The following is a 20,841-nucleotide window of genomic DNA, read 5'->3' as shown; positions in this document are numbered from 1 at the left end:
ATGAATTATGGCATGTATAGTGTGTCCATATTGTTATCATGCAGGTGCTCATCCAGATTCACAGATAAACACTTACTCGGTGTCCTCAGACATAAAAGCAACACGTCGGCTCATCCTAAAACGCAAGTAAATGAGAGGAAAGAGCAGGTGAGGGTATGGGTAAGAGAGGGGTTTGCAGGCGCCCTAAATGCACACAATACTTTTCATTTAACATGTGGAATCGCTAACAGAGGGAAATGTTTTGCTTTGCACATCTGAACAAAATAATAACAAATAAAACCTGCTAGAAAAACAGAGCAATGATCCCATTCATCAAATCTGGGAGGGGGAGTGATAACACATGCACAAAAAGCTTAACAGTTATCTCACATCATTGGAGGAAGCTCGTCATCCTCCAGCCAGAAGGGTTTCTTTCGAGGCTTCACATTCACATCCTTCTTTCTCTCCTCCACCTCAGCTGTTTCCTCAACTCTCTCCTCCACTTTCTGCTTTTCCAGCCCTGACTTCACACTACAGACCTGTGCAGGAGCAGGACTGGGTGCAGGCGTGAGTGAAGGAGAAAAGAGGGGCTCGGCAATAACTGTGGCAGAGGTATTAGGGACCATCGCACCTCCGCTTTCTTGCTTTTCCTCCTTTTCCTCACGCCTCTCTCTCAGCACTGCAAAGGTGGGACTGGTTGGAGCTTTGGAGGGCAGGGCCTGTGGCTCTGCTGCCACAGCAACAATGCTGCTGGAACAGCAACCCGGTGACAAGGCCAAGATTAACAGAAAATACGCTTATAGGGGAAATCAAAACTGCATCACTGAAGACTAAAGCTGATCCACTCTGGGTCTGTTACAGCCTGCTATGAGTCACTGAGCGGGGATGGTTAGACGGTGCTTAAAGAGTCGGGTCACCCAAACTACAATAAATGCTTTTCTCGTCAACTTTTCATCTGATGTACTGTAAGTTCAACTTTGCTGTTGAACCAAGAAGGTGGAGTGTGAGTTTTTAGACTGTTTCATCAGGGGGCGATGAACTAACTAAAACAGCTCACTGATTCATTCTAAAGTCACACTGTATTACACTGGATGCTCTCTGTAGTAGCTACCAAGTCTCTGGCTGTTAAAGGGGTGTTCTTCCTTCATACGGTTGCCAAGTGCTTGCTTATAGAGGATTGTTGCAGTTCTCTGCAGTTGAAAAACTGAACTGAGCAGATTATAGTGGCTCCATAATGATGTGGCTTAGTTTACATATTAACCTAAGAAGAAAAAGATCCCTGGTTTCATTCTGGAAGACAAATCCCTTTGGGGTTGTGTTCAGAAAGGCATTACGTCATTGGTGTAAAAATCTGCCAGATCAAATATGCGGAGCCACCTGCTGTTGAGACCCCCTAAGGAACACCTAAAAGCATCTTTCTTTATTGGAAATTGTACAATGATACAAATGTGATTATCAAAAAAACAACCAGACTACCAGACCAATATATTTTGAATTATTTGTAGTGATGATAATTTAACTGGATATTGAACATGGCACACAGGTAAATCTTGCTACTACATGTTATATCATCTTGTGGCCTAGCAACCACCTACCAACGGGCTAAAATGACCCATTTGTTGCATTTATGCCCCTGTAACTCCTTATAAATAAAAAATTATTTTTAATTACACAACAACATCTAATTTATATCCACAAAATTTGACAATTGTGTTTTTCTATATATATTATATAATACGATGTAATCATGTTGCCACCTATTAATATGCTACGATGAGCTATTTTTAAAGCATTTTGTGCACCTGTAACACGTTGAAAAAGCATCGTTTTACTTTCACGAAAAAAAGTAAAACAATACTTTTGCATCACTTCACTTTATTAAGATTCTATTTATGTTCACAAAACATGAACGTGACATATTATAAGATATATGATAAATTATAATGCCATCATGTTGCATGGCAACCACCTAACAATGGACTCGAAGGATCTGAGCATTACTGGGGACCCAGAAATGGACTAATTACTATAAGTAATCACACTTTCTCAGAGTGATGACGTATAATGGTTTGCCAACAGCAAGAAAATACTAAACAGCACTGCAGCATGGGTAAGTACTAGTTTACATAAATATGCAAAGCTTTCTGGCAGTTTTATAGAATTTTTATAATTGGGCATAAATGTGTTTCTCATCCCTAAAGGCAGATCTCTTCCTAAGACAGATTAAGTATTTATAGACTTTTTCAAGTTTACCTTTTTACATAATTAGGGTGACCCAACCTTTAAGAGTTTCAACCACTTCAGACTGAAACAGCAGCCGTTTATGTGATTCAGCCGTGATTCATAGCCAACAGTCCTTTACACAACAACGACAAAAGTCACGCCAAACAAAGCCTACGTTAGATGTCACGACAAAACATTCAACCACATTAGTTCAACCAAAGCACAAATGAGCCAAACCATGTGAGAAACAGAGCTGCGAGAATCCGACCACAGCAGCAAATCAAAGTCAACCAATCCTTTCATATGAATGAATGAACATCACACTCCACGCTGCAGGCAGTCAGAAACACTCACAGTAACAACACAGGCAAGTCGGGATCGACTGTAATTCACCCAGGAAACATGCTAATGTTAGTACTTGAAGATGTAAAGTAAACATCATTAAACCTTAATCCTTGCCAGTAAAACTTCTTTGTTAGTTGCAGTAGTTCACAAGTGCCACGATTTCTTTTCATTAAATACCTTTCACCCTCCTTTTCTGTCAGCTTAGGTCTGCTGTGGAGCTGCTTCATAGCAGACACTGGACTGATGTTATACTTCACTGATCCGGGTACAGGCAGGAACTGATTTGTTTTAGCTGTGCTCGCTTTTTGGAACGATCCCGTCCTTCGAGCCATCATATCATCTTTCCCCGGGTCAGGCACAGGCACATTTTCGCCACACTCATCCTCATTATCACCGTTTTCCCGCTCACCCTGAGACGCTGATCGGATCACTGTTGTCTCGACCTGCTGTTGAGGTGCTTCCATGGGCTGCTGGTGCTCCACTCTGTGACAAAAAGTCTTTTAACTGAAAGAACTAAAAACCAAGTTTTATGACCTCTTTTATGATGCAAACAACACCTGAGCTTGTTAGTTGCATCTGCACCCTGTTAGACACACTCCAGATCACAGCTCAGCCCACCTGACGTCCAGTTTCTTGCTCCTGTCTGCCTGCACTTTCTTCTTGTTCTGCGGAGCAGCGTCTGTGGTTACCTCCCCCTGTGTGCAGCGTTTGGAGGCAGGCAGAGGCAGGAAGCGGTTGTAAGTCACTGTAGCGGTGCTTTGTTTATGGAAAACTCCCGTCCTCCTTGCCATCATGTCGTCTTTCTGAAGATCTGGGACTCTCCCCTCTTTTTCCTCCTCATCCTCTTCTTCCTCTGTTCTCCCCTCATATTGAGCCAGGCGGGCATCAATCTCAGCGGGAGTCGGAGCAGCCTTGATGGTCCAGGGTGGAAGGTCAGCAGAGGGAGAGGTAGCTTGATTGGGGTCAGCTCCAACTACCTGGCTGTTGGAGTATTGCATGAAAGCTCAAACTACAGCAGCAAAAAACAGGTCACGTGCACCTGCAGATGACCCAGATATGGCCACAAAGCCCAGGCATCGACATGCAGAACAGCACAGCAGCAAGAGCACAGACCACAAAAGAAAATATCAACATTCAAGATTTAGGGGGGAAAAAAAGCACACAAACGTGACAAAGGTACAAAACTAAGATATTCAAGAGGAGTTTTAGTTATTATTATTATTATCATCTTGTACATTTGTATGTTCATGGTTGACGTATTGTGACAATCTCCCCCTTGGATATTAATGGCCAGAAAAGTGCACAACATCAAGAGATGTTCACTTGATGATGAAATATAAAACACTTTAAAAGTGAAGTGTTTCATATTTTCATTTTCTATTTTATTATATATCTGTATAAAAATATAATTAATTGGGACAAAAATAGGCTGAGCATCAAATTCTAGTCCCTGAATGTGAGCGAATGTTTGTTCCGGGTTTGAAGTGACCATCTCAACGTGTTCGAGACATGATGAGACATCGCTGAGACATCGCTGAGTCAACACCCTGACAAAACTGGTCAAAATTTGCTCATTGATGAAGTGAGGCCATGACTTTTCTTAATTACTAAATCATTTGGCTTTCATAAATCAGATTTAAGGATAAATCTGCGACAGGGTTTTTCCTGCATATAACAAATTCTGACAACCTCTCAGAGAGAATGTAGTCAGAGCCAAAGGAAAATCACTCAGTTTGTATTTTTTGTTTTTGTGGCTCCATTTAATTAAGCACATTTCTATTCATCACATGCTCATAAGCAACAGGAACTTTACTACATGTATGTGATAGTGCTTGTGTGCATGGTCTTCTATTAAAGGCTCATTCTGAACCAGGAAAAACCCCTACAGCTGACGTATGAGCTGCCCGGCAGATTTATCAAGCTCCGTTTGCTGCAGTATTTACTACATGCATGTGTGTGTCAGTGTGTAGGCTTTCCTTGCCCATTAAAACTACAAGCAAATCAGGACATTACAGCAAAGACCATTCAAACTACCTATTATACAAATTCAAGTAGGAGCAATGCAACAAGTGATGCAGCACAAAAGCTTCCTTGGTGTGGTCCATACTAATGCAAGCGACTTGGCATTTGAACCACTAAGTTGCCTTCTGTTTGGCCTCGTCCATACCTGCGTTCCCGCTCTGAAAGCTGGGAGCCCAGGCCAATGGTAGGCATGGCTACGGTTGCCTTGGAAAGGAGTCGTCTAAGTAACTCCGTCTCCTCGCCTTCACTCGACATGACTGTGTCTATTGGCTGCTCGATCTCAGTCACGCCCCCAAAGGTCACAACTTTGCCGTGACCTCGTCCAGCCTTTGCTGATCCGCTGAAGGGACCTCCATAATTTTTCTCCAGGCAGGCCTGACACACGGGGCCTGGGCTAAGATCACTGTACATACAGTCTCACAAATTAAGACCCACAGCCACAAACACACACACACACACACACAACACCAGCAACACCACAAGCAAGGGGAAAAGAAATAATGAGCAACTACAGACAGAGGATGAGACTGTGAAAACAAAAGAAGGATTACATGGAAATGTTGAGTCAGATAGTGAGGATGGATGCACAAAAGAGGACAAAGCATGGAATTTTATATTCAAATTACTCAAACACTCATGTTCCCGCACACACACACACACACACACACACACACACACACACACACACACACACACACACACACACACTAAGCATTTGATCTATTCTAGGTGGTCACATTTTCTGCTCACTGCTGCTCCTCTGGGAACACAAAAAAGTCTTTATCCTATCTAATGACATCAGCACAGGCGGAGAAAAACAAAGCCAAGCAGTGCTTGCAGCCAACAGTCGCCTCTTTTTTTGGTCCCACACACGGTCTCATACACACCGGCCAATTCCCTGCTCCATTTCAATGCCTGTCAAAGAAGACTGAAGAGGACTGAAGTGCACAATGATGAGGAGAACAAACAGCAGGCGAGAACACAGGGGGACAACAGAGACGAGGGAAGAAGGGAAAGTCCAGGGAGATGTAATTTAAAATTACTCTAAATATCTAACAGTAAGAGACTGTTGAGAGCCCTATAAACTTTATTTAATTTAAAGGCTTAACTAGTGACAGCTCACGTTGTTGATAATTATTTAATTGTTCGTAAATGTAAGAAATGTGACTATAATACGCAAACTACTGTCTGTTTGCTTGTTTGTCCACAAACTCCTCCTAGACCATTAGGAGTTGAGCCATCAAACTTGATACACAGATACATCTTAGGCCCCTGAAGGTTTTTATCTATATCAGATACTATGATGTCATCGTGTTGTCTAGCAACCACCTAGCAAAAGGCTAAAGGGACCCTTTTTTTCCCCTTGCATAATCACTGAGAAACACTACTACGCCTATTGTTTTTAAACTTTTATTAATGTGATTAAATATGTCACTTTGCCAACAGCACGAATGATCCAAATAGTGCTGTGGCACAGGTGTGTAGTAAAATTAGTGTTTGACATTTTGAGAACTATGCTAATTTGCCAGGAACAAACTCCAGAAACTGATACCACTGTGGTGTAAGGTTATCATTGTTGACCAAAACTTAAAAATTAGCGAGAATTTTTTTAAAACCTAAATCATAATAAACAAAAACATGCTTAAAAAAAATGAAAATAAACAGAAATGCTATTGTGCCAAAAAAAATAATATTAAGGAAATATGTCTTTAGAGGAGGCTTTGTTACATATGCTTATTGAGACTATGATGTCTACAACACGCGAGTCAAAGGTTTGTACTACAATACCTGTTCTGAACTTCTTGTCCTGACAAATCCCCTTATCAACTAAAATAATCAAAGTGACACTGAAACTAATAGAAGATAAACTGTAACAAAACAGTTTATACAATAAAAAGCTGAAGTGAAACAAAGCTACTCTGAAACAAACCAGAACTCATTCAAAAAAACAAAATTATATTAACTGTGCTCTTGTGTTTCTATTACGCTACACTGAGTCAGGAATAAAATTGGGAATCGGAAGAAATAGGTCATTTTTAAAACTCATACCTAAAAATGTAACCAATTATATCTCATTTATTATGCACAAAACAATCAAGTCTAAATCTCTGAATTTTCCTCTGGCTGCTTAACGGGCTCTACGTGTTGTTTTTTACAACAATTATTTATTTTAAAGTTATAATTTCAGGTATGTTTTTGTTATTTGGGTTTTAGATAGCTGAATATTCACTTTTCCGCCTTTTTAAATTCTATAGAAAGCATCTCATTTTCAGTTTCATTATCCTAAACCTTTTTGATAACATTTTCAATTAAAAAACCAGACATGATACTCTTCTGTGTCACACCCTTGTTACAAAACACTGTTGGAAAAATGCTGCTGGGGGTTTTAAAGTGGCTGACACAAACTGAATCTATATTGCTTCAGCTAAAAAAAGGAACTAAACACTTCTTTATATGAGAACTGCTTACTAATAAATAGTTTGCTGATCTGATCAAGACTACAATAAAGCAATAAACAAACACACCCACCCACACCACCCATTCTCTTGTCACCTTTTAAAGATCACACACTTTGCATACAGCAGCATTTACATGCATTGTCTTGCGTGTTTGCTGAAACAGACTGTGTGTGTTTTGGGCACCTTGGTTCACTCATCCTGAGTCTCTCCCACTTCTGCATATCTGCCTGGCTCATGGAGGAAGACACAAAGCTGACCGGGCCGTCCCTGTGAGGGAGGGGCCTACTCTGAGCCCGTCTACGAGCCAGGTCATCCTTCTGCTTATTAGGCATCGCTTTAACCTTCCCCTCGTGTCCCTCGTCCTCCTCATCCTCCTCTTCCTCGTGGCAAGAGGGAGCGTTTAGGAAGGGGTTGTCTCTGCGTGTAATGATGTCAGCAACCGCCTCCTTCTCACTGTCCAACCACAGAGCCAGTACAGCAGCATCACACAGCACACATCAAAGTGGAGCGCAACACATCAAACCACAAGTGACCGCAACAGGCAAAGAAACAAGAGTGAGAAGAACGTTTAGAGGTGAGCGAGAGGAAATGGAGTCAAAACAACACCACGCTTTGCTAACCTGATCTCCTTCTCCTGAAGCATTTGCTGCGAGGCTCGTCTGATGCCCTCCCAGCGCTCTCTGTCTTTATCGGTACATAAAGGAGGAGGGATGAACTGGTGCACTTTGGGTGCGATTGTGCCACGATGAGCTCGCCTGGACGCCAAGTCATCCCTCCGGACATCTGGAACTTTCCGCACCGCTGCTTCCTCTTCCCCGTCAGAGGGGGAATCCCACGCTGACTTCTGGGAGCTCAAAAAGTCGTTATCACGGCGGAGGATGATGTTCGGGGACGGTGACCTCGGTTCCTTTTCCTCCGTTTCGGGAGGGCTGGGGTTAGAGACGGGGTAGTGCAGCGAGGCAGTTTCAGAGGATAGTAATGTGCAGGTTTTGATTGACATGCACCCAAACGGTTGTTAGTCCAGGTCAGTAGTCAGATGTGTCTTTATGTGTTTTAGAAACACAATGACACAACCACACAGAATTCCCGTCAACTGAAACCTCTATCACAACAAAAAGTGACATGGCTTAACTGCTCCTATATGTCTCTTCTCCATAAAACCAGCAATGACAAATCAGTTAGTTCACAGTCACACCAGACATCAGTGGGCTATCACACAAACATCCTCCTTAAAGTAGCAAGACAGTTGCAGGCAGACAGCATCACTAAGCCAAAGTTTTATCCAGAGCACCTGTTTATACCATCATAAGTTCATGTTAGTGCATGTAAACAAAACTGTTTCTCCACCACAGCAGAGGCAGGAGTTCTCATGCCCATCCTCCCTGACCTGCTGTAGCGAACGACAGCAGGAAGAACTTTAATTCCCGCCTTCTCCAGCTTCTGCATCCTCCTCTGCTCCAACACTTCCTGGGTGACCACTTCCTCTTCCTGTTTTCCCCCATTGTTCTCAGGTGCCCAAGTGACAGTCTTGGAGGTTTTGTGGAGGAGTGTAATTTTTTTGCATTGATCTGCAGTAGCTTGTGGCTGACTGAGGAATGGGAGGAAGATTAAAAAAAGCACATTTGTGTTTTTTGTGTTTTTACCTCTTTTTTCACCTCGGTTTTTGTTTTTCCACTGTGACACTTGTATTGCTTTAGAAATCATTTAAAGCCACATAATTTATTTTTAATATGTTGCTCACTACCTCCGCTGCTCTCTCTCTTCCGTATGTGGTTTTCGCCGTGGAGTTGGGATGTAGGAGGTGGCGTTGGTTCGGTTAGGAAGAAATTGGTTAAAGGGGACAGAACTTCTTGCTTCTTTGCTGGAAGTCCTTCTGGCCAACATGTCGTCCTTCCGCACATCTGGCTTCCTGTTGGGGGCATCGGCCTCTGAGTCGCTGCCTCGCCCTGGGCAACAAAGAGCAACAGAGCATTACAGAGAAAATAATCCTGAAGGTCGTGCAGTTACTTCAAATTAGACCTTCGATATAACACATAGAGACATACAGGACACAGTTTTCACTGACACTGAGATGCACTCTGTAGTTGACTCTAATCAGGAGAAGAGAAACTCCATTTAAATGCAACCAATACATTTTAAAGGCCACTTCAGTTCCTCCTAGTAGCTTAAAAAAAAGACTCATCAGATACATACATAGGTACAGATGTACAGATAAAGATACATAGCAGGAGTTTGCCTCCCAGACTGCAGTCTAAGATGTGGTTAATGTTGTTAAAAGGGTGTATTTCAACGCAAACCATCTTTTCCTAAACTTACCGAGCAGAGCTATTTCTCAAATCAAACTGCAACTGAAAACTGAAAATAATATCAAAGAAAGGAACGCCTTCTGCCTCAAAGCCCTGACAGCAAATATCTCCCACTAGCCCAACAGCCTTCATTCACAAAAAGTGACTGAAGGCTGTGACAATCCCCTTTGGCATGAATCCTGTTTGTCAACAAGTTCGACAGGCTCTAGATAACTAATTTGCACATTAACAACCACAATAAGTGCAGGATCAAGATAATGAGATTAGTACCAATTATTTATACCAGGTGCAAACACCCACGGATGAGATGTCATTACCCAGCTGATGCACTCAGACACAGATCACATGGTAATCCTTTGTGTAAATGTTCTTTCTAAATGTTGCCAAAGAAACGGTAACACTGTATTTTTTTATTACTTGTAACATGATGATTATAGATACTTTTAAGCATTTTATCGATTTATAGCAACATCACAAAGTCCTTTCTACTCCTACCTCCGTGACCTACAGGAAATGTAGGGAATAAGGCTATTTATGGTTTTGGGGTAGTGTTTTTCTTGTAACCCTGCTGAGCATACGATACATTATAGTGTCGACATAAAAGACACAAACAGGATGTCTGCGATACCCCCTCCCTCCATTACACACACACACACACACACGGCGTGTGACAGGCAGGATGTTAACCTCAGCCTGTGTCTTTTCACAGGTCCAAACCTCTAGAGACTGCTACTGAGACCAACAGCTGCTGCATCTGGGACCCAAAACACACACATACATGCACGCACAAACACACAGGCTGTGATATTCAGCTGTTGCCCTCAGCCAGTCTGACCGGTCGCACTATATGAAGGTTAAACAACCAGCATGCTGTCGAACAGCAGTGAGTCTAATTCTGGACGAGTGGATTTGTATTTAAAGGAATGCTGTAGTTCAGTATTTGGGTATCCACACTTTTGCAGTTTTCCTTTGAGATTCATTTGGGAGCTATGCAGGCCATCAGCTTCGCAACAAAGGCTTGACACAGTAGAAGTGGTGAGAAGCAAACACAGCTCTCTGAAAATATAAAAACAGGATCCACTTCAGAGGCATTTCATCAGAACTGACCGTCGCTGTTTCCTCGATTCACGACATCGGGAGAAGGGCTGTGCTGCGAGCGTGAGCCAAAGGAATCCAGACTGTCAAGAACAAAAGGACACATACCAGAATACATTAGACATGATGCAACTGAAGTCACTGATGGGACACTTGTTTGAACACAAATGGAGGTCAAAAGCTGTGCAATTCAGGGTAGACCAGGGGTGTTAAACATAAGGCTTGGGGCCCAGAGTTGGCCTGGCAAAGATAAAAGCAGTGCAATGCTCTCTTCTGATACACTCTAACATCAGAACAAAAACTGTGCGCCGGATGCTTCATAGCGTGGGTTTCCCCCCCCCCGACCCCCATTTAAAAATAAGGTGTGAACACCTGGTGGGTAGGGAACCCGTTCTTTCTCTGTGACATCATACAGAACAAAGCGAAAAACTCTGTATGAATGTCGACAGCAGTCTGAAACCTGAGCAACAGCCTCACAGGGATTACTTATACATACACTGACCTTTTTATTATAAACTTTGGCCATGCCTAATATAAGCATCTGCTGATGGCAGATGCTTATATTAGGCATTTAGGAATCGCATAATAGGTCAATTTTAAATACCCTTGTGCCTGCAACAGCAAATTATATGGCATGTTCAGGAGCGTTGACAGATGTGTCTCACCTGTCTAGGGAGTTGTCTCGAGTGTGCCGTGGTGGAGAAAGGGACTCACTCCTCTCAGAGTCCCAGCAGTCATAACCGCTGTCTCTAACACTGCGCTTCTGTGAACTGTCCCCTCCTTCTTCGCTCTCCTACATGCACATCAGGCACACAAGTAAGTAAAATTTTATTTGTATGGCACCTTTCAAGATAAAAATCACAAAGTGCTTCACAGAAAAGCTAAAACATAAAAAAACCCAACCAAAAGCAAGTTTAAAAAGATGAGTTTTTAGCTGTTTTTTAAAAGAGACCACTGAGTCCACAGATCTCAAGTTAATGGTATCTCAGGTTAATATGCAGTCGACTGTGTGAAGCAGGAGCAATGCATGAAGAAGCTCAGTTATGTGTGGTCAAGTCTAAGAAGCAAAAAGTAGAAAAGGGTATTTTATTTAAACAGACTTGATTCAATGGAGTCCACAGATCCAGTCTGAACAATTTTTCATATCCTGTCTGCAGGTGTTGTTGTGTAACAAAAACAAACCCATCTCCTGTTTCCCATCTCGGACACCCCAACAAAGACAGGAAACTAACAGGTCCATCCCCCACACCATCTGCCCTTTCTGTACCTCGCAGTGATTTCACTCACCAACTTCATCTGAGCAAGAAGCCCCTCGAACTCCTTGAGGTTTAGAGTAGGCCCACTATAGGAAGCACAGCCACTGGCGGCTTTCCCCAACCAGTACACTGTGTTCAGCACCTGAGAGACACAGCCACGGGGGTTTAGGGTACATTTATAAATGCCAAACAGACTAATACTGAAGCTATTGAAAGAAAAAAATGATAACAACTCACATTCTTTAGTTTGCGGTTGCAGTCTGAGTCCCTAACAAGAGAGAAGTATGTTACTATTGCATGTTACTCTGCTACTGTAAAAAACACAAACCACACATTTGCACATTCACTCATTTACTTGAGGTTAGCTCGTATGGAAGTATCCTGCAGGTCCCCTGGGTCAAACAGCTGGGCGCCCTTCAGGCCCAACTCCTCGCAGCCACGCAGAAAGACTGACAGGTTATCCTGGAGGAGACAGCAACAGCCGGTCATTTCATCACTTTGATGAACAGGGGTGATTTACAGAGATCAGTGTCACACTGGAGAGTGTCTCCTTACCAGCCCGGCAATGGGGGTGGGCAGCCTGTTGATCTTCTTGACGAGTCCTGGTTTGATCGCACTTAGGAGCCTGCGTAGAGGAGGGGGAGAGGCCGAGATTTATTGAGTCTTATGGGAGTTCGTGCATGTTGGTGATGCTTGAGACATCAAAAAGTGATATGAAGTGAGGTCACAGGCTTACTCGCATAACAGGATGCCGTTCTCCAACGCACTGCGGAAGTCCTTGTCTCCAAAGCTCTTCCCGGTTACAGCCTGTGGAAGAAGGACAGGAAAACACAGATGTAAAGCTGGTGGATGGGGACACAGAGAGAGCAGCTCTTTGCATAAAATGGGTGATTATTTCTTTAAAATATCACAGAATAAATAAAACACCTGTGGATTGTTCTGTATGATCGGTTAAAACAGGCCAAAACTCATCAAAATGTTCTATTTACAACATTATATAACACAGAAAAAAAGACTGGTATTCTATTACTGTTGGTAGAATTAATCAGCAAATACTTTTCAGCTCTTTAGTTAGAATAAACAAGCACTGATTAGCATTAAGATGCTAATGTGAATGATATCACTGCTTTACCACCACTTGTCAGATCAGATCACAATCTGGTCTTCCTTCAGCCCACATATAAACCCTGTGTAATGGGGCAACCTGTTACCACCCGCTCATTCAAGAAATTGTCTCTGGAGGCTAGCGGGTGTCTTAGGGAGTGTTTCAAGTGCACAGACTGGAGTGTGCTGCTGGAGTCACAGGATAACAACATAGATGTGGACAATGACAGCAGGATGGACACCATCAGGGACTACATTAGCTTTTGCAGGAATGCTGTGGCTCCAGTTAGAAACATGTGGTTTCTTTCCCAATAAATAAATAAATCCTGGATCATGAAAAAGCTCCTTAACTAGAAAAAAAAGCAGGCATTCGAAGAGGAGGACAAGGAGAAGCTCAGGTGTCTGGAGTGGGAACTGAAGAGGAGCCTGAAGCAGCCAAAGGAAAGTGGTTCTGGAATAGTGGAAAACATCCTGTCTCAAACCGGTGCTCAGAGTATATTGACCGGTTGAGAAAAATATATGACCTTAACCTACCAAATTATGAAGACCCTGGAGTGTCTGGCCCTCCCCCTCATGAAGCTAGGCTTCATGTCCAGGACCCCTCCAGTTTTTGTCACCAGGACCACATTGTCCTTTACCTGCTGCACAGGACCTACACGCACCTAGAGAGCCAGGATGCATGTGAGAATCTAGTGTATTGATTTCTCAAGTGTTTTGGACAAACTCCAGCCTCTCATATTGAGAAAGAAGTTGGAGGGGTTGGGTGTGGATCCCTTCCTGATGTCCTGGGTAACAGACAACACTGTAAGTATGACCTCAGTTCGTCAGGCTGGTGAACTGTGTCTCTGGGACGGTGAGGTGTGATACAGCGGGCGCACAGTGGCCTGTTTTAGCACCATTCATGTTAACACTATACACAGCGGACTTTAAATACATGCAAAAATACTGTGATGACACAGTTATTGTGACATGAATCAGTAGTGGACAAGAGCACTAATACAGAAACCTTGGTGAGGCCTTCAGGGACTGGTGCAGTAGGAGCTGCCTCCCAACTCAACTAAAACCAAGGAGATGGTGGTTGATTTCAGTAGAGCTAGAGCATCCCATCTGCCAGTCTCCATACAAGGCAAGGACAGGTCCTATTGGATGGCAAGTTGGACTGGTCGCTGAACACCAATGCTCTCTACAGGAAGAGACAGAGCCGCCTCTTCTTCCCACTGAGACGGCTGGACAAGCTGGTGGAAAAAGCCAACTCTCTGCTTGGCAGAAGGCTGGACTCACTTTTTTACAAGTGCTCTTTAAATGATCATAACTCTTCATTTCATAAAGAAGAGAACACAAGCTTTACATGAATATTTGGTTTATCATGATAGCACAAGGCATTCACAAGATAATGCTATCTGAACACACAGACGGAAAAAATCAGCTCCACGTAGATTTTATCATGCACGAGTCACAATACCATGTTCTTCAACTGTTTTGGGTTAGAGAGAAAATTTAAATGGCTCCCGAAAGATGAGAATTTTTTTGTAAATTTGCAGCAAAATTGACAAAATATGTACATTAGGCCTCAATGAAACTGTGAAGAAACTGAAACCTATAACGGGCAACAGTGGACACTCTCTGGGAAGTGGAGCCACCTAAAACATCATCTCACACTCGTACACATTCTGCCTTCTGCTACAAGCTGGATGGACCGCACCTCCTGTTTTTATCACAATTTCTTAAATTATTTTACACATCTAATCCTTTTATTGTTATGACTGGAAGGATGATCGTTTCTTTAAAATGAGCTCCTAGGTATTTGAATTTCCCCTTGGCGTAAATAACATAGTTCTCTGTTCTTCCATCATTATTTCCAGCCCATAATGAAGCATTTACTCACAGGACACATGCATACACAGGCCCTGGATTTGTGCCTCTCTGTTTTCCTGACAGAGGAACCTGTTCCTTCCCTGCTCACCCTTCCCCCAGCATTTTTTCATCAGCTGAAACCAAATTAGAATGACGCCATGTCACTGACACACTGCTCAGCGTCCTCTTTCTATTTTATCCAAAATGTTCCCATATGCCGCAGCGATAACCTCAATCCTCTAACCTAGGCTCTGATTTGGACTCTATCCTGTAGGAGAGGAGAGAATCAGGAAAACCAGAGGTGATTTACCATCCTCACACCAACGCACCCGCACGCCATGCTTTCAGGAGCAGTTGTGTAACCAGAGGCCAAAGATGAATGAATGAGAAGAGACCAATGCTGTTTAGACATTTAATCCAGATTAACAGAGATTACAGTTAGCACCCAAACCGTTAAATGCAGGCCCACACTCTCTGATTCTGCTTTTCACATATACAGACTGGTGACAAATTACAGGAAAAAACCACAAGGTGTGTGGCTCATGAGAACAGCTTTAATCCTCCTTGGCATTAACAATCCAAATCTCTGGGTCTCTTTTGGGCGTCTGTACAGGCCATAGCACATGCTTCACATGTCTTTCATACTCATCAGACCATTCAATGAACCCTTGTGGACATCACCCCAGAAGAGATCACTCATACCAGATTAAAGTTTATCACTGAGAATACATTTGAATTTATTGGCCGCCATCACTAATTAACCTAACCCCACAAAGTACATGTACAAGTACACTGGGTTGTGGGAGGATGCTAGAGTACCCACGCAGACATGGAGAGAACATGCAAACTCCATTTACAATGTATTATATTAAAAAAGAGAGAAACTGAAATAAAATACAACATATTTTATTTCAATTTCTCTTTTTCAGTTCCACTGCACATATTGTACTTGAAGAAGAGCACACGGAAGCACAGTGCATCTGTAGCTATGAAAACAATATCACTTTTCTTTATTGTTATATAAGTGATGAACAGATGTTTCCCACTGGCATCCACTTCTTTTTCTTGTCTTTCATCACTCTGTGTGTCACCCTCTTACCCGCCCACAGAGAAACACACACATAAAGCTTATATGTCTATCTTTGTGAGGCCCCTCATTCACACACATCTCCTAGCTAAGTCCTAAACTCTAATTCTAAACTGATCCTTGAAGAAAAAAGTGTTAACATGAAAGCAGCTCTTTGAAGATACATCAGGAAGAGAGGAGCAGTCTCTCCTCAGTACAGCGTTTAAAATGCAGGCTGGTATTCGTTAGGTGTTTTAAAGACTGTAAAACATTTAGAGCACGGCCATGTATAATTTACTCTCAGAGTAGAGTACTGTATTTAGGGGAGAGCAGGACTACTGTTTGTGTTTTGTATAGTTCGTGTGTGTGTGTGTGTGTGTGTGTGTGTGTGTGTGTGTGTGTCTGTGTATGTGTGTGGAGGAGACAGCAAACAGACAGTGGGTGGGAGGTGGAGGTGGTTAACGATTGGTTATGTGAGCTGAAACTGAAATAAATGCAGCGATTAAACACAGTGACTAATGTAAGTGTGCATGTTTTTGATAGAGAGCTCAAAAATATTGAAGCAGAAGAGAAAAGAGAAGATGCCAAAAGAAGAACTGGGGCTTTATGCATTGTGTGTATTCATGTCAGCTACAAAAACCCAAGCCAAAGGCCTCAAAGGTATTTCAGTGCCAGTAACAGTAACTCGACCCTCGCTCATAGTGGATCGCTCTGCTCACCCTGCGTGAATGGCAGCAGCAGCTACCACTTAAACCCTGAGGTGTGTGTGTGTGTGTGTGTGTGTGTGTGTGTGTGTGTAGATGGGTAAGGGAGATGCAGAAGTAGGCCAAAGTACCCTTTATTTTAACAACTGTGAAAAGATGGAAAGAATGAGAGAGCAGACACATAGGAAGCAGAGGAGGAGAAAAATATCATGTGCTGTAATCCATTTAGGTGGTAAAAGACAGGGTTTCACAGGTCCAGACTAAACATGATGATAATTTGGGGCCACTTTGCTAAAGATGCAATTGTCAGGAAACCTCCTGAGTTAAATCTACATATTATTTTTTTTCCAAATATAAATGTTCTGTAATCTTGTGAAACCCCCCCAATTTATGTTAAATACAAATTCAGAGGCACTTCATTATGTAATTCACTTCATTATGTAATTCCAGCTCACTTGTTATGCAAAATATTTGGAAAAAGATAAACTTTTTCAGTACATAGTATTACTTAATAAATGATTAGGAATTGTCAGACCAATATTACACCCAACCTGGGTGTAATATTCTGGGTTTAACATCCATCCATCCAACCACCCATATTTTAATGAGGTGATGCTTTTCTTTGTGAAAATAGACTCAATACAAATTGAACACATCAACTTATAATGAAATAATTTTTTAATTTTCCCACAAGATCCAAACCATGTCTAGCCAGTAATGAGAAATCAAGGTCATAGAGGAGCTGGAGTCTATCCTAGCTGCCATAGGACCCCTGGACAGATCCCCAGTCTGTCACAGGAACAGAGAGACAGCCAATTTAGAATCACCAATTAACCTACTAAACTCCACTCAGAAAGGCCAGATGGTGGATTTAAACCCAGGACCTTGTTGCTGTGAGGCAACAGAGTTAACTATAGCACAACCATGCTGCCCCTCTTTGTTCTTTTTGTTTATTTTGTTGTTAATTATACTAAGTACTGTACCAATGAAAAAAAGAAATCTATGCAGATTCCTTTGCCCCTCAGCCTCCTGGCAGATATACCCGTGGCATCAATTTCAAAATCCTACGTCACCTCATTCATGAGTTCACAAGATTTTCGGAAAATTTGACCTCTGACCTTGAGGTCAGCAGGATTGGAATACATCATTTCTAGTAGATATCCATATGTTATCAATTTGAAACTCCAACACAACTCATTCTGAAGTTACCATATTCATAAACTTAGGTGTCCATACTGGTTACCCACCCACCCAACAGGGTAACAACAATACAAAAACGGATGGATAACTTTTTTAAAGTATGCAAACCAAGAGATAAATCGGCCATTGACATTAGCAAATGTCATCTTATTTGCCGGCTGAAATCTATCAACCAGGCTGGTACCATCCAGTATTGAAGCTTCCAAAAAACATATTTAGACATTTCTAATAACTTCATTTACATTTTACTGTACTTTTTGGATAAACGGTAGCCATGTTCACTACATAGACCCAGATCTTAAAATTTAATCACACGGTCAACAAGAATAATACTTGTTTAAATACTTCACTATAAATATGGTTGTGTGTAGATTTCCATGTGCTTTGAACCTTAAACTGTAGTACTGTTTCATGCACTAGAGACTAATACCACATTACCACATCCAGTCGATCTATTGTCACAATTTGTTTTTTTTGTGCGTGTTGTGTAAAACATGAGAGTGACTTTCCACAAACCACAGAAACCTCTGCTAACAACAAGCCTGTGCGAGTGTTTTGAAATTCTTTCATTCACCATCTGATGCATGGAAAATCCATGAATCCATGCTCTCACACTCTCCCGTGCAGGCCCGGCTGGCTGTCTGAGACTATCAGCGTTAATCTGACTCGGACAGCTGTGACATCTGGCACACACACGCACGCACACACACTTATTCAGGCATACACATTCTTCAGTTTATTCCCCATGCATCTGACTCTATCTCTTGCTATGTGGTGTATGCTGATGAAAGCAGAGGCTCACGTTTGTCTGAGGTTCAAGTTGAGTTTAACCTGCTCAGCAGCTGAGACTGTGTGTATGAGCCCTGTGACACTCCTGCCTTGTCTTGTCTATAAACAGATAGAAAGGCCCTGTCGGTGCCAGTTGAATTTCCTGCTCGGGTCATTTGATGATATATAGCCTACTGCCCCCACTGGAAAGAGTGACACCTGAGAGCCTGCCCGTGTTATGTTCCCATAGTGACCGGTGTCACCCGACCGGGGCGTGTCCGAGGAGTGTGCAAGGCTGTCAGGAGTATCATGCATAGCTGATTGGCATGCGTGAGTGTGCATACACTTTGCATAGTTTACAGACATGGCAGACAGGCACTGAACAAGTTGCAGGGAGTGTTTGGTGGCATGGTCATCCCTGAATCACCATCCCCACCTGTGAGAGTGTAAAAATACCCCACCAGAAATAGGCTGAGCCTGAGCAGCCTGAAAATAACTGGAGTATTAGGAGGCAGGAAGACGACAAAGCGAGAGGAACACGGAGCAAAGACGCAGGAGAGATTAAGATTAAGAGGCGGGCATTAACCTAGACTAGACTGTGTCTGCTGCTGAGGGAAAAGCTAACACCGTCCATAGCGCTGGGTCAAAAACTATCAGGTGCTGAAGCTGTATTTGTACTTATGAAAGTGACAGATGGTCCCAAAAAACCAAAGAGGACTCAGCCAACTGCAGAAGGGCTTAAAAATGACTGTTATCTCCAAGATTGGAGTGTTAAGATAAACCTGAAAGTTGAAGACCTATTTTCTTCTCAATGAAGACAGTACTGTGTTTTAAAGTCTCATCTCAGTACCTTGAATATACTGTCCCATCTTTACAAGTTTGGAGGCAGCACAACAATGTGTATGTAAAGTTATTTATCTAATGCTTGTTAAATGATGGTACAAGTCACAATAAATGGAGTGCATGTAAATAAAGCACACACAGCCTGAAATACAATACTCCAAGTTATGGATAAAGCTTTCAAACTTCATAAAGCTGAACAAGTAAAAAAATCTGCAACTAAACAAATCTGAGCTCATCTATGAATTATCTTTAAAACAAATCCATTATTCTCATGTTGACAACAACCAGAAGTACCCTATTATCACTGACGCAGCTAAAGGACCATCAGTCCTTTTACTCTTCTATCCTGTTAATCATTATGCAACCCCATGGGTCCTGACCTCCAGATTAGGAGCCACTGTTACACTGAGTGCACTGGCTGGTTGTTTAATCTCTGATTGGATTTCAGTCTTATCTGTACGCACTCATTAAAGGCCTGTTCACTTAAACGAACTGTTTGGCTATGAAGCTTTCCTGAATCCAGCTTCTCCTCGACAAAAACATGAGTATTATTCAGTATTAGGTGTGCTTTCTTGTATAGATCTAACCCTTTGTAGCCTTGACGTCAGGACTGTCATTAAAAGAGGACAAGTACTACTGAGGACAAAATGGATGTAGAGCTTGCTCTTCAAATATGGTCGAGCTTCAGCGTTTTAAAACAGGTTCAGTAACGTCACTGTTACTGACTCATTTTTAGGCTCTTATTTACTCTCTGATTTCCATTTTTGCTGCAGTTTTTCACATCTCATTGATGACAGGGCACGGAGACTTACTCTATATTAAAATTCAACCAAGTGTGAGCTCCAGTGCTGTGAAAAAGTAATTGCTGCTGTCCAACTGCAAAGGGTGACTAGAGTAAATACAAAATGCAGTTTTTAAATGATGACTGAGGGAAAACAGCTATCCTAATTGCCCCCTCAGCCTAATAACTGGTTCTGTCACCCTTGGATGCAAGAACTGCAATCAAGCACTTGTGATGACTGGCTGCGAGTCTTTCACGCCACTGTGGCGCAATTTTGGCCCACTGTTCTTTGCAGAATTGTTTTAATTCACCTACATTGGATGGTTTTCAAGCATATCTAAGTCCTGACTTTAATGAAGCTTCCTCCAAATCCTTCATTTTATTTATTTATTTATTTTTGGAGCCACTCAGAGAAGGACTTGCTGGTGCATTTGGCTATTACCTATCATGTTCTTTTCATGAAATACTGTTAGTTTAATGCAGATGTAACAGGACTTAAAGCTTCCCAAAACTTTTGTGTTAGACTACAGAATATTTTTTGTCTCTGGGTTCATCAACATGTTTTTTTGTTGTTGTTTTTTTTTAATAAATGTGAGCCTTTATGTTCTTTATGGTCAGTAGTGGTTTTCTTTTTTTTCTCCATTTTTGTCCAGACTCTTTCTTATTGTTGAATCATGAACTCTGATCTTAACTGAGGCAAGTGAGGCCAACAATTCTTTAGATGTTGTTCAGGGTTCTTTGTGACCTCCTGAATGAATCATCAATACGCTTTTGGAGTAATGTTGTGAGGCTGGTCACTCCTGGGAGGGGTTCACCACTGTTCCAAGTTTTCTCCA

The 20,841-nt window shown here is 42.2% G+C and overlaps 1 protein-coding gene across 8 annotated transcripts in view; it reads right to left on the bottom strand.

Annotated features, from left to right (window-relative positions):
• Positions 1–20,841, bottom strand: part of LOC100701197 (LIM and calponin homology domains-containing protein 1) — a 32,711-nt gene that overhangs the window by 10,140 nt on the left and 1,730 nt on the right. For 4 of the 8 annotated variants that reach the window (XM_005469829.4, XM_005469830.4, XM_013274118.3 and 1 more), the window contains exons 2-17: positions 12,422–12,492; positions 12,241–12,310; positions 12,041–12,147; positions 11,923–11,953; positions 11,717–11,827; positions 11,095–11,222; positions 10,442–10,512; positions 8,773–8,974; positions 8,416–8,616; positions 7,649–7,957; positions 7,212–7,481; positions 4,715–4,972; positions 3,166–3,528; positions 2,725–3,030; positions 370–729; positions 77–115 (exon numbers count right to left, since the gene is read on the bottom strand). In XM_005469829.4, coding sequence (XP_005469886.1) covers positions 77–115; positions 370–729; positions 2,725–3,030; positions 3,166–3,528; positions 4,715–4,972; positions 7,212–7,481; positions 7,649–7,957; positions 8,416–8,616; positions 8,773–8,974; positions 10,442–10,512; positions 11,095–11,222; positions 11,717–11,827; positions 11,923–11,953; positions 12,041–12,147; positions 12,241–12,310; positions 12,422–12,492 — 2,897 coding nt within the window. The remainder of the gene's footprint in view (positions 1–76; positions 116–369; positions 730–2,724; positions 3,031–3,165; positions 3,529–4,714; positions 4,973–7,211; positions 7,482–7,648; positions 7,958–8,415; positions 8,617–8,772; positions 8,975–10,441; positions 10,513–11,094; positions 11,223–11,716; positions 11,828–11,922; positions 11,954–12,040; positions 12,148–12,240; positions 12,311–12,421; positions 12,493–20,841) is intronic. The other 4 variants (XM_019360067.2, XM_025907621.1, XM_005469833.4 and 1 more) reach the window with 4 other exon arrangements.

The sequence above is a fragment of the Oreochromis niloticus genome, linkage group LG6 (assembly GCF_001858045.2).
Source record: "Oreochromis niloticus isolate F11D_XX linkage group LG6, O_niloticus_UMD_NMBU, whole genome shotgun sequence".
NCBI classification, from domain to species: domain Eukaryota; kingdom Metazoa; phylum Chordata; class Actinopteri; order Cichliformes; family Cichlidae; genus Oreochromis; species Oreochromis niloticus.
This window is presented reverse-complemented; position numbering and strand designations above follow the sequence as displayed.